Source organism: Manihot esculenta, chromosome 6, assembly GCF_001659605.2.
Source record: "Manihot esculenta cultivar AM560-2 chromosome 6, M.esculenta_v8, whole genome shotgun sequence".
NCBI lineage: Eukaryota > Viridiplantae > Streptophyta > Magnoliopsida > Malpighiales > Euphorbiaceae > Manihot > Manihot esculenta.
The window spans coordinates 27,152,728-27,177,003 of NC_035166.2; the positions used below are offsets into that span (position 1 = coordinate 27,152,728).

General features: G+C 31.9%; 2 protein-coding genes across 2 annotated transcripts; both read left to right on the forward strand.

The window, feature by feature from the left end:
* The first annotated feature begins 1,284 nt into the window (after positions 1 to 1,284).
* On the forward strand, positions 1,285 to 3,032 carry LOC110617129 (probable (S)-N-methylcoclaurine 3'-hydroxylase isozyme 2). The gene is made up of 2 exons (XM_021759740.2): positions 1,285 to 2,254; positions 2,339 to 3,032. Exons 1-2 carry the CDS (start codon positions 1,361 to 1,363, stop codon positions 2,942 to 2,944), a joined length of 1,500 nt encoding a protein of 499 aa, XP_021615432.1. The 5' UTR covers positions 1,285 to 1,360; the 3' UTR covers positions 2,945 to 3,032.
* A 5,358-nt stretch (positions 3,033 to 8,390) lies between these two features.
* LOC110617138 (probable (S)-N-methylcoclaurine 3'-hydroxylase isozyme 2) lies at positions 8,391 to 10,318 on the forward strand. The gene is made up of 2 exons (XM_021759748.2): positions 8,391 to 9,379; positions 9,464 to 10,318. The coding sequence occupies exons 1-2, from the start codon at positions 8,483 to 8,485 to the stop codon at positions 10,091 to 10,093; spliced, it is 1,527 nt and encodes a 508-aa protein (XP_021615440.1). The 5' UTR covers positions 8,391 to 8,482; the 3' UTR covers positions 10,094 to 10,318.
* The last annotated feature ends 13,958 nt before the right edge of the window (positions 10,319 to 24,276 follow it).

Here is a 24,276-nt window from a genome sequence, read left to right on the forward strand (position 1 = left end):
AAATTATCATCTATTTTAAAATTAAATTTTAAATAATTAAATTGTATATTATTATAAATAATCCATAAAATTTAATGTGATTATGAAAAATTTCATTATTCTTCTTCTCATTTTTATATATAATAAAGATAGATTATAGATTTTTTTATAATTTTATTATAGTTGACAAAATAATTGCTTAATTTAATGATAAAGTTTTTTTAAAATTTTTTTTGTAGTGTTCTTAAAAATGAGATTTAGATTATAAAATTCTTACAAAAATTAAAAGTTGTATTAAAAAAATTCAAATATAATAAAAAACTTAATTAAAAGATTTGAAATACAAATATAGTAATAAAAACTTATATAAACTATATAATTAAAACTATAAATTTAACTTAAAATATAAGATTTGAATTATTGATATATATTTTATTTAAAATTTAAATTATATTTCTAAGTAAAATTATTATTTTTAACTAAATTTAATCCACAAAGAATTTTAACTAAAATTATCTATCTAATAGTTTTTTTATTAAAATTAATCAATATAAAATTTTAACTAAGATTATTTATTAAAACAATCTCTTCAATAAAATTACAAGAATATTTAAATAATATGATATAATGATTATTTTAAAAATTTTATTTTGTTAAGTATTTAAATAATATTAAAATTAGAATCATTTCAAATTAAAATTTTTTATAATTAAAATAATATTTTTCTGATATTATTTTAAACTCATCAATAAAAGTAGAAGAATATCTAAGTAAATTTGGGTATTCCCTTCCCCTTCGCATATTTATATATATTATAAATCTAATATTTATAAAATTTTAACCATTTAAATTTATAAAAGTTTAAATTTTTAAATTTTAATATTGTCTATTAAAAATATTATTATATTATTTTTTATTATATTTTTAAATTTTAAGAGAAGAAACTTATGGTCGAAATTAGGGTAAATATTGATTTGAAATCAGGTAGAAATATTATCAATATGCTTTATGGTTAAGTAATAATCATACTCTTTATATTTAAGAAGAATTCACTTTTAATATTTAAAAATAATACATCATATTAATAATAATATATTTTCTTAAATAAAATTTTAAATTTAGATAAATTATTTATAAAAATTTCAATTTTAAACTAATTTATCAAAATTTTAGAAGTTAGAGATTAAAAATCTTTAACCGGGCAAAGATTTAGGTTTTAAAGATAAATTGACCACATTAAAATAAAAATAATATCGGCAATAGTAAGCTTACTTAATAGACTCTGAGTCTCTGACAAACAAAAACATATTTATTCATTTACGATCTTATTATAAGAAGTTGTCTTCACAGCATTCGATTCAGGCCTCTGTTTCTCTGAGAAATGGATCAAACACCTTCTAAGGAATTCAGTCTCTTATCTCCTCCCATTTTCTTACTTCTGTCTGTTATCTTTATCATCATCAAGCATATTACCCCTCTATCTCCGAATCGGCGGCCTCTTCCTCCAGGTCCCAGGCCATGGCCTATCGTAGGCAACATTGTCCATCTCGACAAAAAGCTACACATCTCAATGACACGCTTTGCCAAACTTCATGGCCCTCTAATTTCATTGAGGCTCGGTACTCAAGTTGTTATTTTTGGCTCTTCTCCGACTGCAGCAGCTGAAATTCTAAAAAATCACGATCGTTTGCTTTCTGCTAGATGGACACCTAAAGTGATTCCGCGCAAAATCCATGAACTTGAACGTATATCTGTTATTTGGAATCCCACATGCGATGACCAGTGGAAGTCCTTGCGAGCCTTGTTCAGGACCGAGCTTTTCTCTGCCAAAGCCATCAAATCTCAAGCCACTTTGAGGGAGAAGAAATTGTCGGAGTTGGTGGAATTTTTAACTACCCAACAAGGGCAAGTAATCAATATTGGAGAAATTGTGTTTGCTACTGTTTTCAATACAATTTCTAATCTTATATTCTCCAAGGACTTGATTGGTTTGGAAGATAAAGGGGTAGCTAGTGGATTGAAAAGCCTGTTTTGGAGGATGATGGAGTTGGGCTCTGCTCCAAACATAGCAGAATTTTATCCCATCTTAGAGGGGTTGGATCCTCAGGGTTTAAGAAGAAAAGTTTCAGAGTGCATTATGCAAATTTTTGGTGTATGGGAAATTTATATCAAGGAGAGAAGAGAAAAGCATGTCAATGATGCTCCCAAAACAGATTTCTTGGATGTTTTTCTTTCCAGTGGATTTGATGACGATCTAATCAATTGGTTGATTGTTGTATGCAGACTCTCTCCTATCTTTTTAGTGTGTTGTTTTTGCATATTGTTTTTAATTGATATAAATCCTTGGTTATCATTTCAGGAATTGATGAGTGCAGGCGTAGAAACTACCACCACAACGGTGGAGTGGGCAATGGCTGAGATTCTGAAGAATAAACGAGTCATGGAAAAAGTTGGGGAAGAGCTGCAAAGGGTAATCAACAGGGGCACAATACACGAATCTGAAGTTTCTCAACTCACATACGTTAATGCAGTTGTAAAGGAAACATTGAGGTTACATCCTCCTGCTCCATTTCTCCTTCCACATCGAGCTCCTGAAACTTGTGAAGTTATGAATTATACAATTCCAAAAGATTCTCAAATATTTGTCAATGTTTGGGCAATTGGACGAGATCCTTCAGTTTGGGAAGATCCTTTGTCATTTAAACCTGAAAGATTTTTGGAATCGAGTTTAGATTTGAAAGGTCATGATTTTGAGCTGATACCCTTTGGTTCAGGAAGGCGGATTTGCCCAGGACTAACGATGGCTATAAGGCAAACTCCCATGATTTTGGCCTCTTTAGTACATTACTTTGAATGGTCTCTTGAAAATGGTGAAGATCCTGCAACGATAGACATGAATGATAAGTTTGGCGTCACATTGCAGAAAGAGAAGCCTCTCCTCGTTATTCCTCGACGGAAATTGTAGATTTGGAGATTGCGTGTTTTTAGTTTGTTTTCTGTTGTACGAATATTTGCGCTGTTACGAATAAACTGAATTTGTTTTCTAGATTCCATTAATCCTAACTAGCTATATTGTTTTTCTGATTCTTCAAAGAAGAAAGATATATATGATGTTGAGGCTTTTTAGTGATATAGATAAAATAATCCAGCCTTTAAGAGATTGGATATTAACAAAAGCAGTATAGTGGATATATCCAGAGGTGTGAAGACCGATCTAACCGATAAAAATACATCTATCAAAAATAAATAATAGCAATATGTAAAAAACATCACATGTAGAGCCTCAGAAAAACTAATCAATTTTTTTAATTTTCTCAATTTAAAAGTTCTAACCGGCCATACAAAAAGAAAAAAAAAAAAATCTATTTACAATCTTATTCAAAAGAAATGGAAAAGAGAAAATTATTATTCAAATATGAAACTCATAAAACCATATTTTATATATTGAAAAATTGATTTTTTCACCCAAATCTAAATAATATGATCCATTTCCCGACATATTTTTTGGATTTAAAATCTTTTTTTTTTTAAAATTTAGATAGTCTACCCATATCCATGAAATCCATAATTTTTACAATTAAATTTTTTTCTCAATTTTAAATAATTTGATCATTACATATGAAACTCATTTTTCTAAAAAAAAATTAATTTGAAAATTTTCTTGAATTATAACAAATTGAGATAAACAATAAAATTCAATCACCTAATTAAAATATGTAGCTATTTTCATCAGAATATCTATTTGATAAAAGAAATATGTAGAATTTTAGAAAATTACACAAATATCCATAATTTTTTTTATAAAAATTTGAAGGGCCATAGCCTCCCTTGACCCATGCTCAACTTCGCCGCCTGCTATTAGCCGACTAAATACAACAAATTGAAAGATATTGTCGAACTGAAGATCAATACCTAATTTTATACTGTATTTAATATTATTCTGTGATGAAATTAAATAAAAAGTTGAATTATGGTGTATTGAAGATAGCAATTGTATTGTACTCCTTAATTGTTTTCAGATTCTTGAAGAAAAAAAAAATGATGTTGAGGATTTTTATTGATATAGATCGAATAATCTAAATGTAATACCCCTACATGATTATTTAATTAACCGAGTCGGAGACATTATATTATGAAATAATTCTCTTATTTTTTACATAATTTATATCATATAATTCATAGCCTTTTTTTTAAAAAATTCAGCAGAATTTTTCCTGAAATATGGGTTTAATTCTTCACTTGAATAGTAATATTACACTTCTATAAACTTCAACCTTAACCTCCAAATTTCTTTTAATATCAACATAATTTCAATTCAGATATTAATGCAGTTCTTGATCTACTGCTCCTTCAATCTACAACCTGCGCGAGGAAGAATACATTCCTACACGCTAAGCAAATTGCGTAGTGGTGCTCAACTTTTACTTATATTTAAAAATAAATCATTTAAATCAGAATTCATTTATCAACAATAAATCAAACAAATAACAATAAATTATATAATAAATAATTTGAAATAATTCTAAATCATATTATTATTTCACATATATACAAATTTTAATTTCATAGTCTTTTTCTTTTTCTTCATGTAAAAAGTTTTATTTTCTCTTAATACTTTTATTTATTTATTATTTTTTTTGGTTTCTATAAGTTTAAATGGGACTGTTAAGTCAGATAAATAAACTGTATCTGTAGGGTACAAAGTACCAAATAACTGTATGACTCAAAAGCCGAGTCTATAACTGTAGGATACATCATTATATCCCAAAAATCAATGTAACTGTAGTGCAGTACTACAAGATCTGTATAGGGCATGCCACACCTTTAAACTAACTCACAATTCTCACCAAACTTATTAAGATTAGACTTTAAATAATTTATACATTTAAACAAGGGAACTAAAACTTTCAATATAATATAACTTTCAATTATTCAAACTATAATATTTTATCATATTACAACTGTACTTTTAAACATTTTCATATAAATCTATTAATTTAATTCAATTACATAAATTATAAATTCATAATTTAATCCTTAATTAATTAACTATTATTATTTTTATTATTATTATTTTTTTAATCTATTTATCATGATATACCATATCTCATTTTTCTTTTTCTTTTAATTTTTATTTCTATCCAACAATTTTCTTTTAACCCTAACTTAACTAATTTACAATGTTTGACATGGTATTTCTTATTTAGACTAATAATTAATTTTTTTATTATTATTATTACTATATCTTAACCAAATTACATCCTATAAAAGAAAGTAGAGACATTCCACTTGGTCCATAACTTGAATTTTACTCAAATTACATATTAATTTCAAAATTTTCTATTTATCAAATTTATCATTTCTTCAAATTTTAATCATATTATATAACTAAAATATTATTCACTTGATCTAATTCTACTAAAGTAGTAAAATTTTCAAATAAAACTTAATTAACAAATTATTGAATTTATTCAAATAAAGTTGAGCACAAACCTTAAACCTCCTAAAATCTTCCACAAACTTAAAATTTTCAAATCTTTCTTTTCTTTCCCTTTAAAGTTTTCACTCTTCCCTTCCACTTCTTCTTCATTAAAAATAAATAAATAAATCATATTAATATAATATTCTTCATAAATATTCACGTAAAAATGATAAAAAAATCCCTACATCAAAATCCCCTAACATACCTTTAAATTTTCAAACTCTTGATTACTATTTACTCTCCCTAATTTCGAATTTTTTCTTTGATTTCTTTTCTTTTTTTAAATTCTACTTTAAAAATGTATGGGAGAAAATGAGTAATTGATTGGAGATAGAAATTTGAAGAAATTTAGTGTAGAAGAGAAAAGATGAAGAAGTAGAGTTTTATTGTTGTTTACGGAAAGGGGAAGAAAAATGGAAAAAAATGTATTTTCTTTTCTTCTAATCTTTTCTTCTTTCTTCTTTTCTTTTTTTTTAAGGGAAATGGCTAGCAAATTGCCACATGTGCTTAACTTAAAATTTAATTTATTATTTTTTTTCTTTTTCTCGTTTTTCTTTTTTTTATTCTTATTATTTATTTTATTATTTATTATTTTATTTTATTTTATTTATTTATTTTTATTTTATTTTTAGGATGTTACGCTAACCTTTTAAATTATTACAATATATGAACAAAATAGTAAAGTTGAAATTATATATATCAACCGGCTTTCTTAATTTTCTGAATGTAAAACTTCTATTCAGCTATATCAAAAGAAAAAGAAAGTATATATAATCTAATTATTTAAAACAAGTGAAAAGGTAAAAGTTATTATTCAGACAAAAGAGGATAGCCTTTTTCTATTTTATATTTAATATTTCATAATTTTTATTTGCATTACCTTTTTATAATATTTTTTATTAACTTTTTAATTATACACATTTTAAATATATTAAATTTTATTAAATATTATACATATTTTAGATACTCAATTTGAAATACTAAAAATATTTTGAGTATTTATTTAAAAAATAATAATTTATGTGAAGTTATTTTAAAAATAAAATAGAATTATAATAGTTAATTTATATATTATTACAATATTAAAAAATAATAATAATAAAAAAATTACGAGATGAAAATAGTATAAAATTAAATAAAAAATTGAATGACTGAAAATAGCGATTGCATGTTAGTAAATGGATATTAATTGTCTTCCTGAATCTATAGGCACATATGCGCAAAGACAACGGTAGAGAATTAATGAAATGGCAAATCACACAGCTTGCTTGTTGCTTCCTTGGTCCCCTTCTAATCAAATGGCAACCCTTAGGCCCATTACCCATAAAACTAACCTTTTTTTTTATAATATTCATTTTTAGCATAAAAAATTATTTAATTAAAAAAAATCTAATTAAAATTGTATTAAAACCTAAAACAGATTTACCATTAATTTGCACTCCAAGACTTAGCCTGGTGGAAAGTGCATCCTATAGTCTTAAAAGGTTTAAGGTTCGACTCCCCCAATCTTTATTTCAAAAAAAAAGATTTACTATTAATTTTTATCTCAGGATTAAACCTCTATTACCCGATTTAAGACAAGTAACATAAAATATAATAAATAAAATATGATATAATCATTATATTCTAATTGAAATATTTAAATTTATTGAAATAGGACGATTTATAATTTGTTAATATTTTTAATCAATATCATTTAATTAAATTATTTATTTTAAAATTTTTTTTTAGGAATCTCAAATAAATATTATAAATAAAATTTTTTTTCATCTCTTAAGTTTAATTTAAATTTTTATAAAATTTAAAACTAATCATCTCATATAATCGGAACTCTCTTCTGGTGTTATATGCACAGCTGAAGGTTCCCAATAAGCCCAAATCTGTAAACAATGGTGCATAGTGCAACATAGGATGGGTAACCTTTTTGTTAGCCAATAGTTTCTTAATCGAAATTATTCGGTGCTCTGAAATTATGACGAAACAAGAAATATGTGGTACTCGTAATTAATAAAATTAAAAATTATTTTTTATATTATTATTTATTTACGATAGTTACATATTGATATGTTAGAATTTAATGGGTTGTAGTACCACTACCAAACTCATCCATCCATCCAAATCTACCAGCAAAATTCATGTCAGCTAACAGTTGAGATGAAGAGATGTGAAATGGCATGTTAGTGAAGATCAAGAGATGGGTAGTATTTTTTAGACCATTTCTTTTACGAAAATATTTTTTAAAAAAATATTTTTCATATTTTATGATGTTTAAAATATTTAATTAATAAAAAATATTTTTTTATTAAAATAAAATGTTAAAAGTTTATATTAACAATTAAAAATAATAAAGAGGAACTTATATATATTGAGTGTAAATATCTAAAATTTATTAAATTTGAATTAGAAAATGAAATTATGAGAGATGCAAAGAGGTAAAAGATAATTTTTAATTTACTCTACATACTTCTTTTGCCTCCTTTATGTTGAAATCAATTAATGAGTATATAGTAATGATATTATTTTATTTTAAAAATTTCTTAGATTTTCAATTAATTATATAATATATTTATTGAATTTAATTATTCAGAAAATTTTAAAAAGCAATTTCATTTTATATAAAATAAAAAAATATAATTAATTGAAAAATTAAACATTAACTATTAACATGCATATTAATGTTTTCTAAAATTATATAAAAAATCTGCTTAATTGTATATAGCCTATTTTTAAAATTATAAAATTATCATTTATAATTTTTATTATATCTAAAATAATAAATAAAAGAAACATAAAATAATAAATAATTCATTTTAAATTTAACAATAAAATTAAAATAAATAAATGATTTTTTTTCCCAAAGAAATGATAAAAATTCGATACTGATCGATCTCCAGATCATAATAATAAGTATAGCAATAATGAGCGAACTTTCGAGGCTCTTCGAAGCAGAAACATTCATGACTCTTATAAGTAAGAAGTTACCTTGAGCAGATTCAGTTGAGGCCCGTCTCTCTGTAAGACATGGATCAAACACCTTCTTCTAAAGAATTCAGTCTCTTATCTCCTCCCATTTTCTTACTTCTGCCTGTTATCTTTATCATCATCAAGCATATTGCCTCTCTATCTTCGAATCGGCGGCCTCTTCCTCCAGGTCCCAGGCCATGGCCTATCGTAGGCAACATTTTTCATCTCGACAAAAAGCTACACATCTCAACGACACGCTTTGCCAAACTTCATGGCCCTCTAATTTCATTGAGGCTCGGTACTCAAGTAGTTATTTTTGGCTCTTCTCCGACTGCAGCAGCTGAAATTCTAAAAAATCACGACCGTTTGCTATCTGCTAGATGGACACTTAAAGTGATTCCGCGCAAAATCCATGAACTTGAACGTATATCTGTTATTTGGAATCCCACATGCAATGACCAGTGGAAGTCCTTGCGAGCCTTGTTCAGGACCGAGCTTTTCTCTGCCAAAGCCATCCAATCTCAAGCCACTTTGAGGGAGAAGAAATTGTCAGAGATGGTGGAATTTTTTACTACCCAGCAAGGAACAGTAATCAATATTGGAGAAATTGTTTTTGCTACTGTTTTTAATACAATTTCTAATCTTATATTCTCCAAGGACTTGATTGCTTTGGAAGATAAAGAGGTGGCTAGTGGATTGAAAAGCCTGTTTTGGATGACGATGGAGTTGGCCTCTGCTCCAAACATAGCAGAATTTTATCCCATCTTAGAGGGGTTGGATCCGCAGGGTTTAAGAAGAAAAATGTCAGAGTGCATCGAGCAAATGTTTGGTGTATGGGAAATTTATATCAAGGAGAGAAGAGAAAAGCATGTCAATGATGCTACCAAAACAGATTTCTTGGATGTTTTTCTTTCCAGTGGATTTGATGACGATCTAATCAATTGGTTGATTGCTGTATGCAGACTCTCTCCTATCTTTTTAGTGTGTTGTTTTTGCATATTGTTTTTAATTGATATACATCCTTGGTTATCATTGCAGGAATTGATGAGTGCAGGCGTAGAAACTACCACCACAACGGTGGAGTGGGCAATGGCTGAGATTCTGAAGAATAAACGAGTCATGGAAAAAGTTGGGGAAGAGCTGCAAAGGGTAATCAACAGGGGCACAATACACGAATCTGAAGTTTCTCAACTCACATACGTTAATGCAGTTGTAAAGGAAACATTGAGGTTACATCCTCCTGCTCCATTTCTCCTTCCACATCGAGCTCCTGAAACTTGTGAAGTTATGAATTATACAATTCCAAAAGATTCTCAAATATTTGTCAATGTTTGGGCAATTGGACGAGATCCTTCAGTTTGGGAAGATCCTTTGTCATTTAAACCTGAAAGATTTTTGGAATCGAGTTTAGATTTGAAAGGTCATGATTTTGAGCTAATACCTTTTGGTTCAGGAAGGCGGATTTGCCCAGGACTAACCATGGCTACAAGGCAAATTCCTATGATTTTAGCCTCTTTAATACATTACTTTGAATGGTCCCTTGAAAATGGTGAAGATCCTGCAACCATAGACATGAATGATAAGTTCGGCGTCACATTGCAGAAAGAGAAGCCTCTACTCGTTATTCCTCGAAGGAATCGTAGATTTCGAGATTGTGTTATTCCATGATTTCTGGAAATTTGTTATTTGGGTGTTCATGCAACTTTCTTATTATAAAATTTATCTCCTAAATGTTTCACCGTGATATGTTTAGATACCTTATCATCCAAGTAATCTGATTTTTCATTTGCCTTATCCGTGTACCGCTCTTCATAAAATATGAGAGATAATATGTATCCAACACATATTTATGTATTTAAAATTAAACACTTAATAAAAATATAATTATAATTATTGTGTTTTAAATAATATATTTAATCATATTATATAATTTTATAATTCTATAATTTATTTTATATTGTATAACATATTCAAATATTCATATCTAAATTTAAATTTATATTCCTGTATTTTTTATTTAAGAAGTTGATAAATTCAACATAAAAATATAAATATAGTTTTTACACATGTATTCGAATCTGAATAACATAGCCCTATAATAGGAAATCTGTTGTTTAGCTTCTGTTTACTTTCTTCCAAAAAAAAAAAAAGCTAAATAAATTGAATTTGTTTTGTAGATTTCATTGACTGGCTATAATTGTTTCTAGATTCTTGAACATAAAAGATGTTGAGGATTTTTATTGATATAAATAAAATAATCCATCCTATTATATTATTATTATTATTATATTTTTTTTACTGAAAGGGCGGTTGGATTTGACTTTAAAAAGAGTGATGTAAAGACAATATTTTTTTCTAAGTGCTTATCCAACACCCTTTCACCCTATGACATTTCTCTAGCAAAGAGTAACTTCGACATTATTTATAGTTTGAGGAAAAAACAAACATTATTTGTGGCATTTCCATCATTGAGGAAAAAATACTTTATTTCAATTTAATTTAGTTTTTAATTTTAAAAATTTTTATTATTTCGATTTGATTTAATTTTAATTATAAAAAATTAAAAAAATAGAATCGAACCAATTAGTGATAATAATATTTTTTTTTAATAATATAGAGAAATTAAATCATATTAAAATTAAAATATTTTAATTAAATTTTAAAATATTAAAAATAAAATATAAAAAATTAAAATTTATTAAAAATTAAAATTGATCAAATCGAATCGAATCGAACTAAATCAGACTGATTCGGTTTAATTCAATTTTTGACCAAAATTAATTCGATTGAATTTTTATAAATACTAAAATTTTATTTTTTAATTTATTCGATTCGATTTAATTTTAAATCGAATCGAACGAATGTTTACTAAAAAAAATTCCGTAATAAATGCTTCATAAATAATAATGTATAAATAAAAGGGGTCTTGAAATAATAAAGGCAAAAAGTTTGAAAATTATATCAAGATCAACCTCAATTATTTGTCTCTCCATCTTATTGTAATTATAAAAATATAAAAAAATTGATAAAAAAAATTTAAAATAATTTCAGTGAAAACTAAATAGAGTCTTTAATATTCTTTTATTTTTTATAAACTTTTAAGTCATCGGTATGTCATAGAAAGAAAAAAAAAATATTACCTAACTTCATTCAGATAAGGAAACGATAGCTTCTGTTGTCTGTTAGCTGATTAAACACGTCAAATTAAAAAAATATCACGTAAGTTTATACTATAATTTAATATAATCTTCTAATGAAATTTAAAAAAAAAAAGTTGAATTATGGATATTGAAAATAGCGAATAATTAATTGTGAGATATGTGGAGTTGGAGTGTTAATGAGTAAAAAGAAAATGCGATTGTAACTCAATAACTGGATATTAATTGTCTTCAGCTAATTGGATGAAAGGTAATTAATTACATGACAGGTGTTGCTTCCTAACCATTCGTCCACTTCTAATGCAATGGCCAGGATGGTCCTCATCCATTAACATTCTACCCGGATCTGTTCTTCTCCTATTTACATCAAAAAACCTTCTAGGATTCCTTAATGTTTCTCCTCTGCTGGTTCTATTTGACCGTGCTCTTTGCAAAACAGGGGGTAGGGCATCCATGCCCTCATTCTCAGGTGGAGCTCCTGTCAATCGTGCAGACCGACGTGAACCTTGCATTCTGATTTCTGAAAAATGATATACAACACATAAACATTAGCATCATATGGTTCATGCGGATACACATGAATCCACATCATAAACATAATATATCATTAATGTATATGCATACTATTATGACATTTCACATCATCAAAACATGACTCTACATCATATCCTAATGGACATTGTGATATTGTGAGATTTGTGGAGTTGGAGTAGTTAATGATTAAAAAGAAAATGGCGATTGTATCTCAATAAGTGGATATTAATTGTCTTCAGCTAATTGGATGAAAGGTAATTAATTACACGACAGGTGTTGCTTCCTAACCATTTGTCCACTTCTAATGCAATGGCCAGGATGGTCCTCATCCGTTGACATTCTACCCAGATCTGTTCTCCTCCTGTTTACATTAGAGGACCTTATAGGATCCCTTGATGTTTCTCCTATGCTGGTTCTACTTGACCGTGCTCTTTGCAAAGCAGAGGGTAGGGCATCCATGCCCTCATTCTCAGGTGGAGCTCCTGTCAATCGTGCAGATCGACGTGAACCTTGCATTCTGATTTCTGAAAAACGATATACAACACATAAACATTAGCATCATATGGTTCATGCGGATATATGAATCCACATTATAAACATAACATATCATTAATGTACATGCATACTATTATGGCATTTCACATCATCAAAATAAGACTCTACATCCTATCCTAATGGACATTGTGAGATTGTGAGATCGGTGGAGTTGGAGTAGTTAATGATTAAAAAGAAATGGCGATTGTATCTCAATAAGTGGATATTAATTGTCTTCAGCTAATTGGATGAAAGGTAATTAATTACACGACAGGTGTTGCTTCCTAACCATTCATCCACTTCTAATGCAATGGCCAGGATAGTCCTCATCGCATCCTCCAATTTACCGTTAAATTAAATTATATCAACTTACTTCAAAAAAAATAATTATAAAAAAGTATATCATTTTTATTAATTATACTCACCTTCACCCATAATTTATTTTTTAATTGTTGTAAAATTATTATTTATTTTTTATATTATAATAATATATAAATTAATGGCTTTTAAAATATTTATTTATATTTAATAAAATTTAATATTTTATAGTGTGATATTTAGAAATGAACACTGAAATTGCACAAAATCATAACAATGATTTACCTGCAAGATTTATAACTAGTTAATTTGGAGGCCAACACAAAAGAGATGAGCTCAAGACTTGTGTTAGGTGACTCACATGAAAGCTCAAATTGAAAGGTCCTCGCTTTCCCTATAAAATTAGACAAAAGCCTAACAATTAAAACACAAGAGGAAATAATTATTAATAGAGCTGAATACTTTGATAGTGATCATGCATGGCAGCTCGTAAGTATAAAACAACTTGCGGGGCAGATCCATATGGGTTAGGCACAGAGCTGCTCAGATCAGCTAACTACCCTTAATAAGAATGCAGAAGAAGATGTATTCTATTGATGTATATCTGTGATTAAATACACAAATGCAAAGTCATCTAATCCTAAGAAAAAGGAATTTGAAATACAGATGGTTACAACAGTTTACTATTTAAACTATGTAGTTATCTCCACATCTTTATCTAATACGCCCCCGCAAGATGGTGAACGATTAGTTACACCAATCTTGGACCTTAACTTACAGAAATCGGAGACAGATAATGGCTTTGTTAACAAGTCTGCAAGCTGTTCCTTGGTAGAGACATGACGTACTCTTAAGCTTCCATTTTGCACTTGCTCCCTTACAAAATGATAGTCAATTTCTACATGCTTCATTCTGGAGTGAAATACGGGGTTTGCTGCAACATAAGTTGCCCCCAGATTATCACAATATATAACTGGTGGCTTTTGACATGTAACTTGTAACTCTTCTAACAAATTTCGCACCCAAACAAGATCTGCTGCTGTCGAAGCAACTGATTTATATTCAGCTTCTGTGGAACTCCGAGCTACAGTTTTTTGTTTCTTAGAAGACCAGGCTATTGGGTTTTTGCCAAGAAAATTACATAAGCACCAGTAGACTTTCTATCATCTTGATTCCCTGCCCAATCCGCATCGGAAAAGGCATGCAAGTCGACAGACGTCTCTTTATGAAGAGATAGACCAAAATCAAAAGTACCCACCAAATACCGAAGAAGCCGTTTAAGAGAAGACCAATGATTTTCAGTCGGCTTGGAAGTGTATTGAGAGAGTTTGTTGACAACATAAGCCACATCTGGTCTTGTAAGCAATAAATATTGTAGACTTCCTATCAGTGCTCTGTATGCTTGCACATCAGAGAGACAACGAGAGTCATTAAGACTAAGTACAGTTTTCTGGGTCATCGGCGTGGGAGCTGACTTAGCTTCATGCATATGAACCTTCTCCAAAAGCTCCCGAATATAATTCTGTTGCGAGAGAAATAATCCCGTAGGTGTTCGAGTGACCTCAACCCCCAAGAAGAAATGAAGAGCACCTAAATCCTTGATAGAAAACCTCCTGCGAAGAGCATGTATAAATGCCTCTACAGATGATGAATCAGCTCCAGTAATTATTATATCATCAACGTAGACAAGCAAATAAATAAGCTTGCCCATTTGATGATAAATAAATAGACATGAATCAGATTTAGACTGATGAAAGCCAACAGATAATAGAAAAGACTTCAATTCTGAATACCATACCCGCGGAGCCTGTTTCAATCCATAGAGCGATTTCTCAAGCTTGCACACCAAATTGGAATTATTTTCATGAACAAAACCGGGTGGCTGTTCCATAAACACAACCTCACTTAACGTTCCATGGAGGAAGGCATTATTAACATCCACCTGTCGAAGAGACCAGTTGTTAATAACAGCTAGAGAGAGAACTAAGCGAACTGTCGGATGCTTTGCGACGGGTGAAAATGTCTGATCAAAATCCAGACCCGGTCGTTGAGTGAATCCCCGTGCGACCAATCGTGCTTTATAACGCACTGGATTTCCTTTCGAATCATGTTTAATGCGAAAGAGCCACTTACAACTGACAATATTTTCTGCTTGAGCTGAGGGAACCAAACTCCATGTTTTTTGTTTCATAAGAGCATTGTACTCTTCCTCCATGGCGAAACGCCATTTTGGATCCTGCAAAGCTTGAGCTACTGTCTTGGGAACCTGCGGTTGTCTGTTCGAAACTTCAGTCAAGAGACACAGTCTATTCACTGGCTTTCGAATATTATTTTTGCCTCTAGTCACCATCGAATGGGTATTTTGATGTGAACGTAACTGTAAGTTGTCCACATTATCAATTGGATGAGACATAGCGGTTGAAGGTACAGAATCAGTATTACCTCTGATTGCAGTAGCCGAAAGACCACTGTGAACAGGTGACTGCTGAACTAGCAAGGGAGAAGCCGATTGAGGAGGCTCCGAATTTGGGTGCCCAATTCGGTCAAGACCTGTAGTGACAGGTAAAAGAAAATGCACAGGGGACCAAGTATCCATAGTTGTGGTAGTGGGTCGATCCAAGGAGGAAGCAAGATTAGTAAAGGGAAATTCAGTCTCAACAAAATCGACATGTCTGGATAAAAACATTTTTGATGTTGTAGGATCATAGCATTTATATGCACTTTGTGTGGCAGAATATCCTAAGAAGACACAAGGTATAGAACGTCGTTCTAATTTATGTTTATTAAACGGACGAACCCAAGGGTAGCACAAACAACCGAAAACCTTTAATTTGGTATAATTTGGTTCTTTCCCATGTAGACATCGAAAAGGTGACTGATTTTTTAAAATAGGAGTAGGCATCCGGTTAATTAAATATACTGCAGTTTGAAACGCATATGTCCAAAATGAGAGTGGTAATTTGGCTTGGTGAAGCAAAGTAAGACCCGTTTCAACAATGTGTCTATGACGACGCTCAGCAATAGCGTTATGTTCTGGTGTATATGGTGGAGTAAGAAAATGTGAAATTCCCTTTTCCTGAAGATGCTTTTTTAAATGTATAAATTCCCCCCCATTGTCTGAGTAAATTGATTTGATCTTGCAACTAAAAAAGGTCTCAACAAGATTTTGAAACACAGGAAATATGGAAGACACATCTGATTTTTGTTTCAAAGGAAATAACCACACAAACTTTGTAAAATGATCCACAAATATGAGATAATATCGAAACTCATCAATGGACGTAACTGGAGAGGGTCCCCAAACATCACTATAAATTAACTCCAATGGAGCAGAGCTAGACATAGAGGATTCAAAAAATGGACTCTTGTGCATTTTATTGCACTTACAGGAATCACAAAAGAAATTATTGTTAAGGACTGGTAATTGAAAATTCTGCAAAATAATACGCAAAATAGAGGTGGACGGATGTCCAAGTCTCTGATGCCAGAGTGGCTGAGAAGTAGAAACAATATGGGCAATACTCTTCGGATGACCTCTTGACAGATTGGGCGGCCATTCATAAATACCGTTAACAGGCTTCCCTTTTGCTAGCAGCGCCCCCGTGTTCAAATCCTTCACAGCAAAAAGAAATGGGTTAAATGTCACCTCCACATTATTATCAACACATAACTTATACACAGAGATGAGATTCTTGTCAAGAGTAGGTACACATAAGACATCATTTAAACACAAAGGCGTAGATTGTGAAGCCAAATGAGCTGTCCCAACATGAGAGATTAAACAAGATGTACCATCCCCAAGAAGAACTGTATCATCCCCTTCATAAGTCGAATGGATAGCCAGATTGTTCAAGTCATCCACAACATGCTGATTGGCTCCGGAATCCATAACCCATCGTGGATCAGTATGTTGCCTATTATTGGTAACACAATTGACTTGTGGTTTCGAACCAACAGATGCAGAGTTCCTAGTATTGGAGTCATTATTGGATAGCCACGGCAACAACTTTTGGAGCTTGAAACATTGTTTTGTGACATGACCTGGTTTATCACAAAATTGGCATTTAATTCTACTCTTTGAGGTAGAAGAGTTGGTAGAGTTACCTGACCATGAGTTCGAAGAATTTCCAGAAGTTTGAGATCGATTACCAGTTGGCGATCCAACTCTGTTCTTTGCAGTATAGTTAACTGTGGTGGGAGCAGCAGGGAATCCAACGTCACGATTCAACTGACTTTCAAAATCAGTAAGTTTATCATGGAGATCATCAAAGGATATTGCTGAATCACGAGCTCGAATTGCTGCCGAAACTTCTTTATATTCGGCAGGTAACCCGTGAAGAACATGAAGAACTGTCTCATTCATGGTGACAGTAACACCAGCGGCAGCAAGAGTCGTAGTAATGGACTTAATTTTCTGAAGAAACTCAGTAATGGACATCGTCCCTTTCTTGGTTAGAAATAGAGACTCTCGAAGACTCATTATTCGAGCCTGAGATGGTTTTGCATAAGTTTTCTGGAGAGTATTCCAAACATCATAAGAGGTTTTCTCGCCAACCACATACGGAACAATATCCGGGGAGAGAGAGGCAATGATAGCACTGCGAAGGAGCTGATCTTGCCGAAATTGATAAGAACTTTTGTCTAGATCGATAGGAAGAGGAACTTCAACAAGCTTGAGAAAATCATATCCGATCAAAAGAGAATACCATTGAGTATGCCACGATTGGTAATTCGTGACAGTTAATTTGAGAGGAGCTTGAGCGGTGGCATTAATGGAAACAAGGTGAGTTTCAGTAGGATTGGTGAGTATAGTAGGAACGACAGACGGGGTAACCGAACTGTCTGCAGAGATATCAGTCGGATTCGTCATAAAGACAAAACAGAAGGGAAACAGAAAATATAGGATCGGCAAAAAAAAAACTTGCTGTTGAGCAGAAGGCTCTGATACCATAAGAATGCAGAAGAAGATGTATTCTATTGATGTATATCTGTGGTTAAATACACAAATGCAAAGTCATCTAATCCTAAGAAAAAGGAATTTGAAATACAGATGGTTACAACAGTTTACTATTTAAACTATGTAGTTATCTCCACATCTTTATCTAATACTTAATGAGTTGTTCACCATTTGTGGTGCCTGGTCCACATAACGGCCCTAGTACTAATTGTTGTAATGCACTCCAGTCGGTGCACAGTGACTGCCTCTGCAATACCCTAGCCATTGCTGCTCGCCTTTCATCCCAATGCAATCTCCCACCTCTCAATTGTGCCAACTGGTATTTACTCGTGAATATTATCTCTTTCAATTCTTGTAGCATTGTTTTTTTTTTTTTTTTTTTTTTTTGAATTGCAGATAAATATGGGATGAAATTGAGCAAGGAATAATTAATATACATGTCATGAAGGTGTCATATTAATTGTTGTTTTGAAATTTATGTTTGCTGCAAACAGAATGTTCTCTATTAATGTAATTTGACTGAGTTATTATTTACCTTAATTTTTTTAGTTTTAATAATTTTCTCTATTAATTTGTCTAAGTTATTATTTATCTTACTTAATTCTTTCAATTTTAATAATGTTCTCTATTAATCTAGTGAAAGAGGTGAGATAATTAAAGAGGAAATAAAGTAAACGATTAGATGAATTTTAAAAAGTTGTAAAAAATAATAATCCATTTGTATTTTATACATGGCTTTTTAAGAAATTAACTGAATAAATAACTTGGTCAACATCTTATTATACGCAAGTTGGTTTGGTATATTAGCATTTTCTTTTAATTCGTTTAGTATAATTTATTTTATAATTAAAAAATTATATAAATTCTTATAAAATCATATATTATTTTATTTTTTGAAAATAAAAATTTTTATTTCAAATAAAATAATTAAATTGAATTATAGAATTTTTTATTTTAAATAAGAAATTATTGATTAGAATTGTATGCTTATTAGGTACATAGCAAAAATAAAAGGAAATGATATTTTTATTGATAAAAATTAGAATATTCAGATTTGATATTAAATAGCAATTTTACTATTATTACTTCAATACAATATATATATCAAAATACCAACTCATATTATTAACCTATTATTTTTAAGAAAAATATTATTAAACTATTACTAAAACTAATTAAATTTTCAAATTAAATATCGCGTATTAAAATTAATAAATAAATTAATAGTTAATAATAAATTATATTTTAAAATAAATGAAAAAAATTAATTATATTTTAAAATAAATGAAAAAAAAATTAGAATACTTGAAGGAAGAAAATAACAAATAATAAATTTATATTTTTACACAACTCTGCTAAATTATAACATATGCACACATATTAATTGATATTTGCGCATTCGAAGAAAGTGGTAAAACCCTATGGTACGAGTCTAATAAAATAATATTCGATCTTATTAAGAAAAAAGAAAACTCAGATGCTTCAGATCAGTCTTAGATTGGTTTCAAGGTAATTTAGACTCGCCCTCTTAACTATAGGGTGAGACTCTATAAGAAGTTATTGTTAATAGGTACAATCCAATATATTTCCTTTACACCTGTGATTATGGGATTCCCGACCAATTAACATGCGATATCCCTTATCAACGAGCTGGCTACATCATTACTGGATTTTCAGAAAATATTATAATTAACCTTACCTTCTTACAGTATAAAAGTTAAGGATCACATAGATAAAAAAATATTATTCTCTTATAAAACTATTCTTCAGTTCTAAACATTACAATTTTCTCGCCCTTCTCTTCAACTTACTGACTTGGCGTCGAAGTGACTGTTATTGGCGCTGAAGTGACTGTTATTGGCGCTGAAGTGACTGTTATTGGCGCTAACCATCTCACTTTCTCTTTCTTGCAGGATTAACCAATTACAACACAACTCTATCTGGTAGACCAATCACAACACAAGTTTATTTTCCGGTTACATCATTTGGTTCCATTACTGGAATATCCATTGAATTCTCTTTATTTATTTAGATTAAAACTAGTCTCTTATCCCTTTTCTCTTAAAAAGAAATCTCTATTTCCTCTCTCGAAATGGCTGATGATTCACGAGCTACTGCTAAAGTTACTACCAATAAAGGCAACTGTGAACTTCACCAGGTAGTTAGAGGTGATAATGAAGAGACCGATTTTCTAGCCAAAATGGCAACGACAAAGGAATGATAATCATGGATGATACCCATGTACAAGTTTTTTACACATGATAATTTGCCGACCAATGAATGATCTACTAAAAAAGTAATAAAAAAATCCTTTAAATTACGTACTAATTAATGGTCGGTTGTGCATGAGATCCTCAACTCAATTATGGCTACGATACGTAACGAAAGATGAGGGCCAAAAAATCCTCCAAAACATTCATGAAAGTAATTGTGTAAACTACAAAAGAGCTCGAACGATTATCCAGAAAGCATTTAAATAGGGATACTATTGACCAATGATAATGAAAGATGTAAAATAACTTGTCTAGAGGTGTCTTCGATGTCAAGTGCATGCAAGCGCTCTGAGATTTGAAGAAGTTCTGAAAAAATACAATTCAATTTAAATCAAGCCGAATATTTACGAGAAAAGGCTGTAATCAGAATTGCAGTTCACAAAAGCAAAATATCCATAATGTTCAACAGTAAAGTCAAGACATATGCTTTTAATGTGGGGGACTTAATCCTTAAAAAAACAGATGCATCAGATACCGAGTCTGGTAAGTTGGGTGAAAATTGAAAAAGGTCATTTAAGGTCCCGAAAGTTATTCATTCAGGGTCTTATAAGCTGGTCAAGTTAGATGGTCGAGTCGTTTTCCACTCCTAGAATATTTGTAATCTGAGAAAATTTTAACAATAATAGTTAACAATGTATTTTTCATGTGTTATTCAGTGACAATGAACGATTGGGTTGCCTTCTTCAAAAGGATTAAAGAGTATTCCTTAAAGGCCACAAGGCGAGTTCCAAAACCCGGGCGTTAGTCTCACTAATTAAGGCATTCATGTCAGGCCATAAGGCCAGTTTCGCCAGATGATAGAGCCAAATTTAGACCATTTTATCATCTTGTTATTAATGTTAATTTACACTTTTTCTACTTAATTCTGTGGTTTTGATCTTATTTTGCAGAAAATTGTGTAAAGAGGTAATTTGGTAAAAATGCTCTTAAAACTGCCTAAAAAGGGATAAAGGAGAACAAGTTTGTTGCCCAAGTCAAGTTGCAGCTGAAGTGAAGATAAATAAGGAAAGTACATTCAGTAGAGTAATTTGAAATTCAAATTTCAAACCTTCAAGAAGTCTTTCCCTTATTCAAGAAGCCAAATCTCAAGAAGATGCACATTCAAAATTCAAAATTCAAAATTCAGCTTGTTTAGGAAGCCAAATCTCAAGAAGACATACTTGCCTCCCAAGTAATCAAGATTCAAAATTCAAAATTCAAAAGAAGGCTCCACCTCATCAAGGATGTAACAGCCCGGAAATCGGACCGCTACCGGCGCTAGGATCCAGATCGGCTTAAGGCCGCCGGGACCCGTAGCAAGCCTGCTATACACTCTGTGTACTTGATAAATCCCATATATGATCAACATTTTCCATAAAACTTTGAACTTTTCATTTCACTTTAAAACTTTTCTCTATATACCAGACTTAACCTAAGCATGCTCTGATACTGATACCTGCTCTAGTCTCACTCTGAAACTGTAAACATAAAACCCTTTACTGGAACCCTCATAAATGCTCCAGTTGGGTTAACATACTAGACATTAAGCCTGGACCAAGCTTGACCTGTGCATGCACTATTTCTGTGATCTCTGGGATCAGATCATAAACCCACATACTAGAGCTCTCATCCTGCTCTAGATGGGCAACATTACATATCAAGCTTGGTTCTCATAAAACATCATAAAACATAAAAAGATCCATATACAAAGGGATTATCCATACACTAGGGCCAAGCACAATACTCTAACTCTGTATACATTACATGCCATAACATGTCTGTACATAACATAACTTTACTTACATCATGTCCACTAAACTTCTATTACATAACCAAAGCCCTGCTCTTACTCTTGCTGCCTTTGACTTCTCTGGCCCTGAAAACGTGGGGTTAGGGAATGGGGTGAGCTATAAAGCCCAGTGAGCGTAACAAATAAAAACTGTAATACCCGGCTAGATTCTGGCATCGGAATCCCTGCCTTCCGGCGGAATCTCCGATGGAATCGGGAATTCTGAAGATGCCAGAGGCTTCTAGAGGGATAAAATGTGTTTCTAAAATGTTTTCGCATGATTTTATGGTTTTAATGCAAAAGGAATTGAGTTTTTAAAAGAAAAGACCAATGAGGCATTTGCCAGGTTCAGCCGCCGAACATAGGAAGGTTTCGGGAGCGCTTTTGGCCTCCGAAAGCTTTGTTTAAACGAACCAAGGTTCGGCCGCCGAATATGCATGAGTTTAGGGGGCACGTTAGGCTACCGAAGGTTGTTGACCAGGCCACCTATAAAGAGCCCTCAGATCGGAAATGGGCGAGTTTTCTCCCCATTCTCGAGCTCAGGTGAGTTTATGCCCTCCTTTGATCATTTTCATGCTTTCTCTACCCATCCCTCAAGTTTTCATGAGTTCTACCCTTATTTTGAAGTTTTGAAGCTTAAATAGGAGTTTTGGGAGCTTGGAGACTTTTGGAGCTTGGATCCTCCACACCTCCGAGTTAGGGATCGCACCACCCATCGATCTTCAAGAGGTAAGTGTAGATCCTTGCTTTCCTTGTATTTTAATGAAGTTTTAAGTAAGTTTAAAGATGTTTTGATGGTTGAGTATGGGTAGATATGCATGTTTAGGTTTGTGTGGGTTTTATACCCAATGTATGTTTATGTGATGTTTGTGTTGAGGAGTTTATGTTAGTTCATGCTCCTTTATGCATGTGGGAGAGTGTATGCATGATTGGAAAAGAGCAAGTGAGGTTTTGAGTAGTTTTGATGGTTTTGGCTTATGTGGGTCATAAGCTATTTATGTATGCTTTATGATGTTCTTTGTTGGAGTTTAAGCTTGTTTAAGCTCCTTTGTGCATGACTAAGGGTTTATGCATGTGTTTGTGAGGTTGGAGGCATGGTTGGGGTGTTTGGAAGGCTTGGGAGGCTTGTATGCATAAGAGGCTGAGTTCTGGATGAACTCAGGTTCGGCCGCCGAAGGTGGTTTCGGCCGCCGAACCTGCCTGTGGATGCATGGTTTGGCCGCCTAACCTTTCCCTCGAAAGTTGTGTTTCGAATCTGAAGCAAACTTTTGGCCGCCGAAGATGATGTTCGGTCGCCGAAAGTGCCTGACTTTCGGATCTGGAGAGAGGGTTCGGCCGCCGAAAGTGCACCCGAACTTGCATGGCTTTCGGCTCTGGAAGGGACCTTCGGCCGCCGAAAGTGCCCTGTTCAGCCCTTTCATGGTTGTTTTCTATGCATGTTTTGAGGATGTTTGAGGGGGTTTTGGGGAGTTGTTTATGAGTTGTTTAGAGTGTGTTTGGCACCTCATTCGAGTCCACCTGTGTAGGATTGGACCCAAGAGACCGAGGAGGCCATCAGTGTTAGCAGTTGCAGAGTCAGTCCAGCGTCTGCCAGAGGTGAGTAGAACTAAACTTAATCTTTTATTTTACGAAATCAAATGCCTAAAGCATGTTCATGTATCATGATTATATATAATAGGTTGATTGCATTAGTTACACGAATATGACGCATTGCATTATTTTCTGTTGATGTGGATGGACCAAGGCAACCCCAATAGCCCTATATATGTTATGTTAATGAAGTCCTGAGGAGCCCCACCGAGGGCCGGGCATAATGAAGTCCTGAGAAGCCCGAAGGGCCGGGCATAATGAAGTCCTGAGGAGCCCGAAGGGCCGGGCATAATGAAGTCCTGAGGAGCTCAAAGGGCCGGGCACCATGTTATGTTACAGACAGAGGGAGTTTTGGTGGTCATGTCTATCTGTTATGTGAAATGTTTGTGCTGTGACGCATTTCATAAAAGCATGTAATTAATGAACTGTTTTATTGCTTCTACTCACTGGGTTTTTTAGCTCACCCCTTTCCCCTAACCCCAGGTTTGCAGGTCTGAGGAAGATTGGGAAGTCTCAAGAGTTAAGGTTGTGGCTTTGTAATAGCTTAGTATGTTAGTGTGGACATGTATTGTAAATTGATATAATGAATTGTAAGATAATATAATGTAATGTGACGTATAGTAGAGTTATGTTTATGGATTAGTACTGTGCTTGGCCCTAAGACTTGGTTAGTCCCTTTTTAGTACATGATGTATGTAGTGTCTTAAATGTTGAGTTGA

What these genes read in the sequence shown, in the direction of transcription:
- LOC110617129 (XM_021759740.2), top strand. Translation starts at nt 1,361, where the DNA reads ATGGATCAAACACCTTCTAAGGAATTCAGTCTCTTATCTCCTCCCATT. An exon ending in TAATCAATTGGTTGATTGTT is followed by an intron (nt 2,255 to 2,338) that starts GTATGCAGACTC and finishes TTATCATTTCAG; the next exon opens with GAATTGATGAGTGCAGGCGT.
- LOC110617138 (XM_021759748.2), top strand. Translation starts at nt 8,483, where the DNA reads ATGGATCAAACACCTTCTTCTAAAGAATTCAGTCTCTTATCTCCTCCC. An exon ending in TAATCAATTGGTTGATTGCT is followed by an intron (nt 9,380 to 9,463) that starts GTATGCAGACTC and finishes TTATCATTGCAG; the next exon opens with GAATTGATGAGTGCAGGCGT.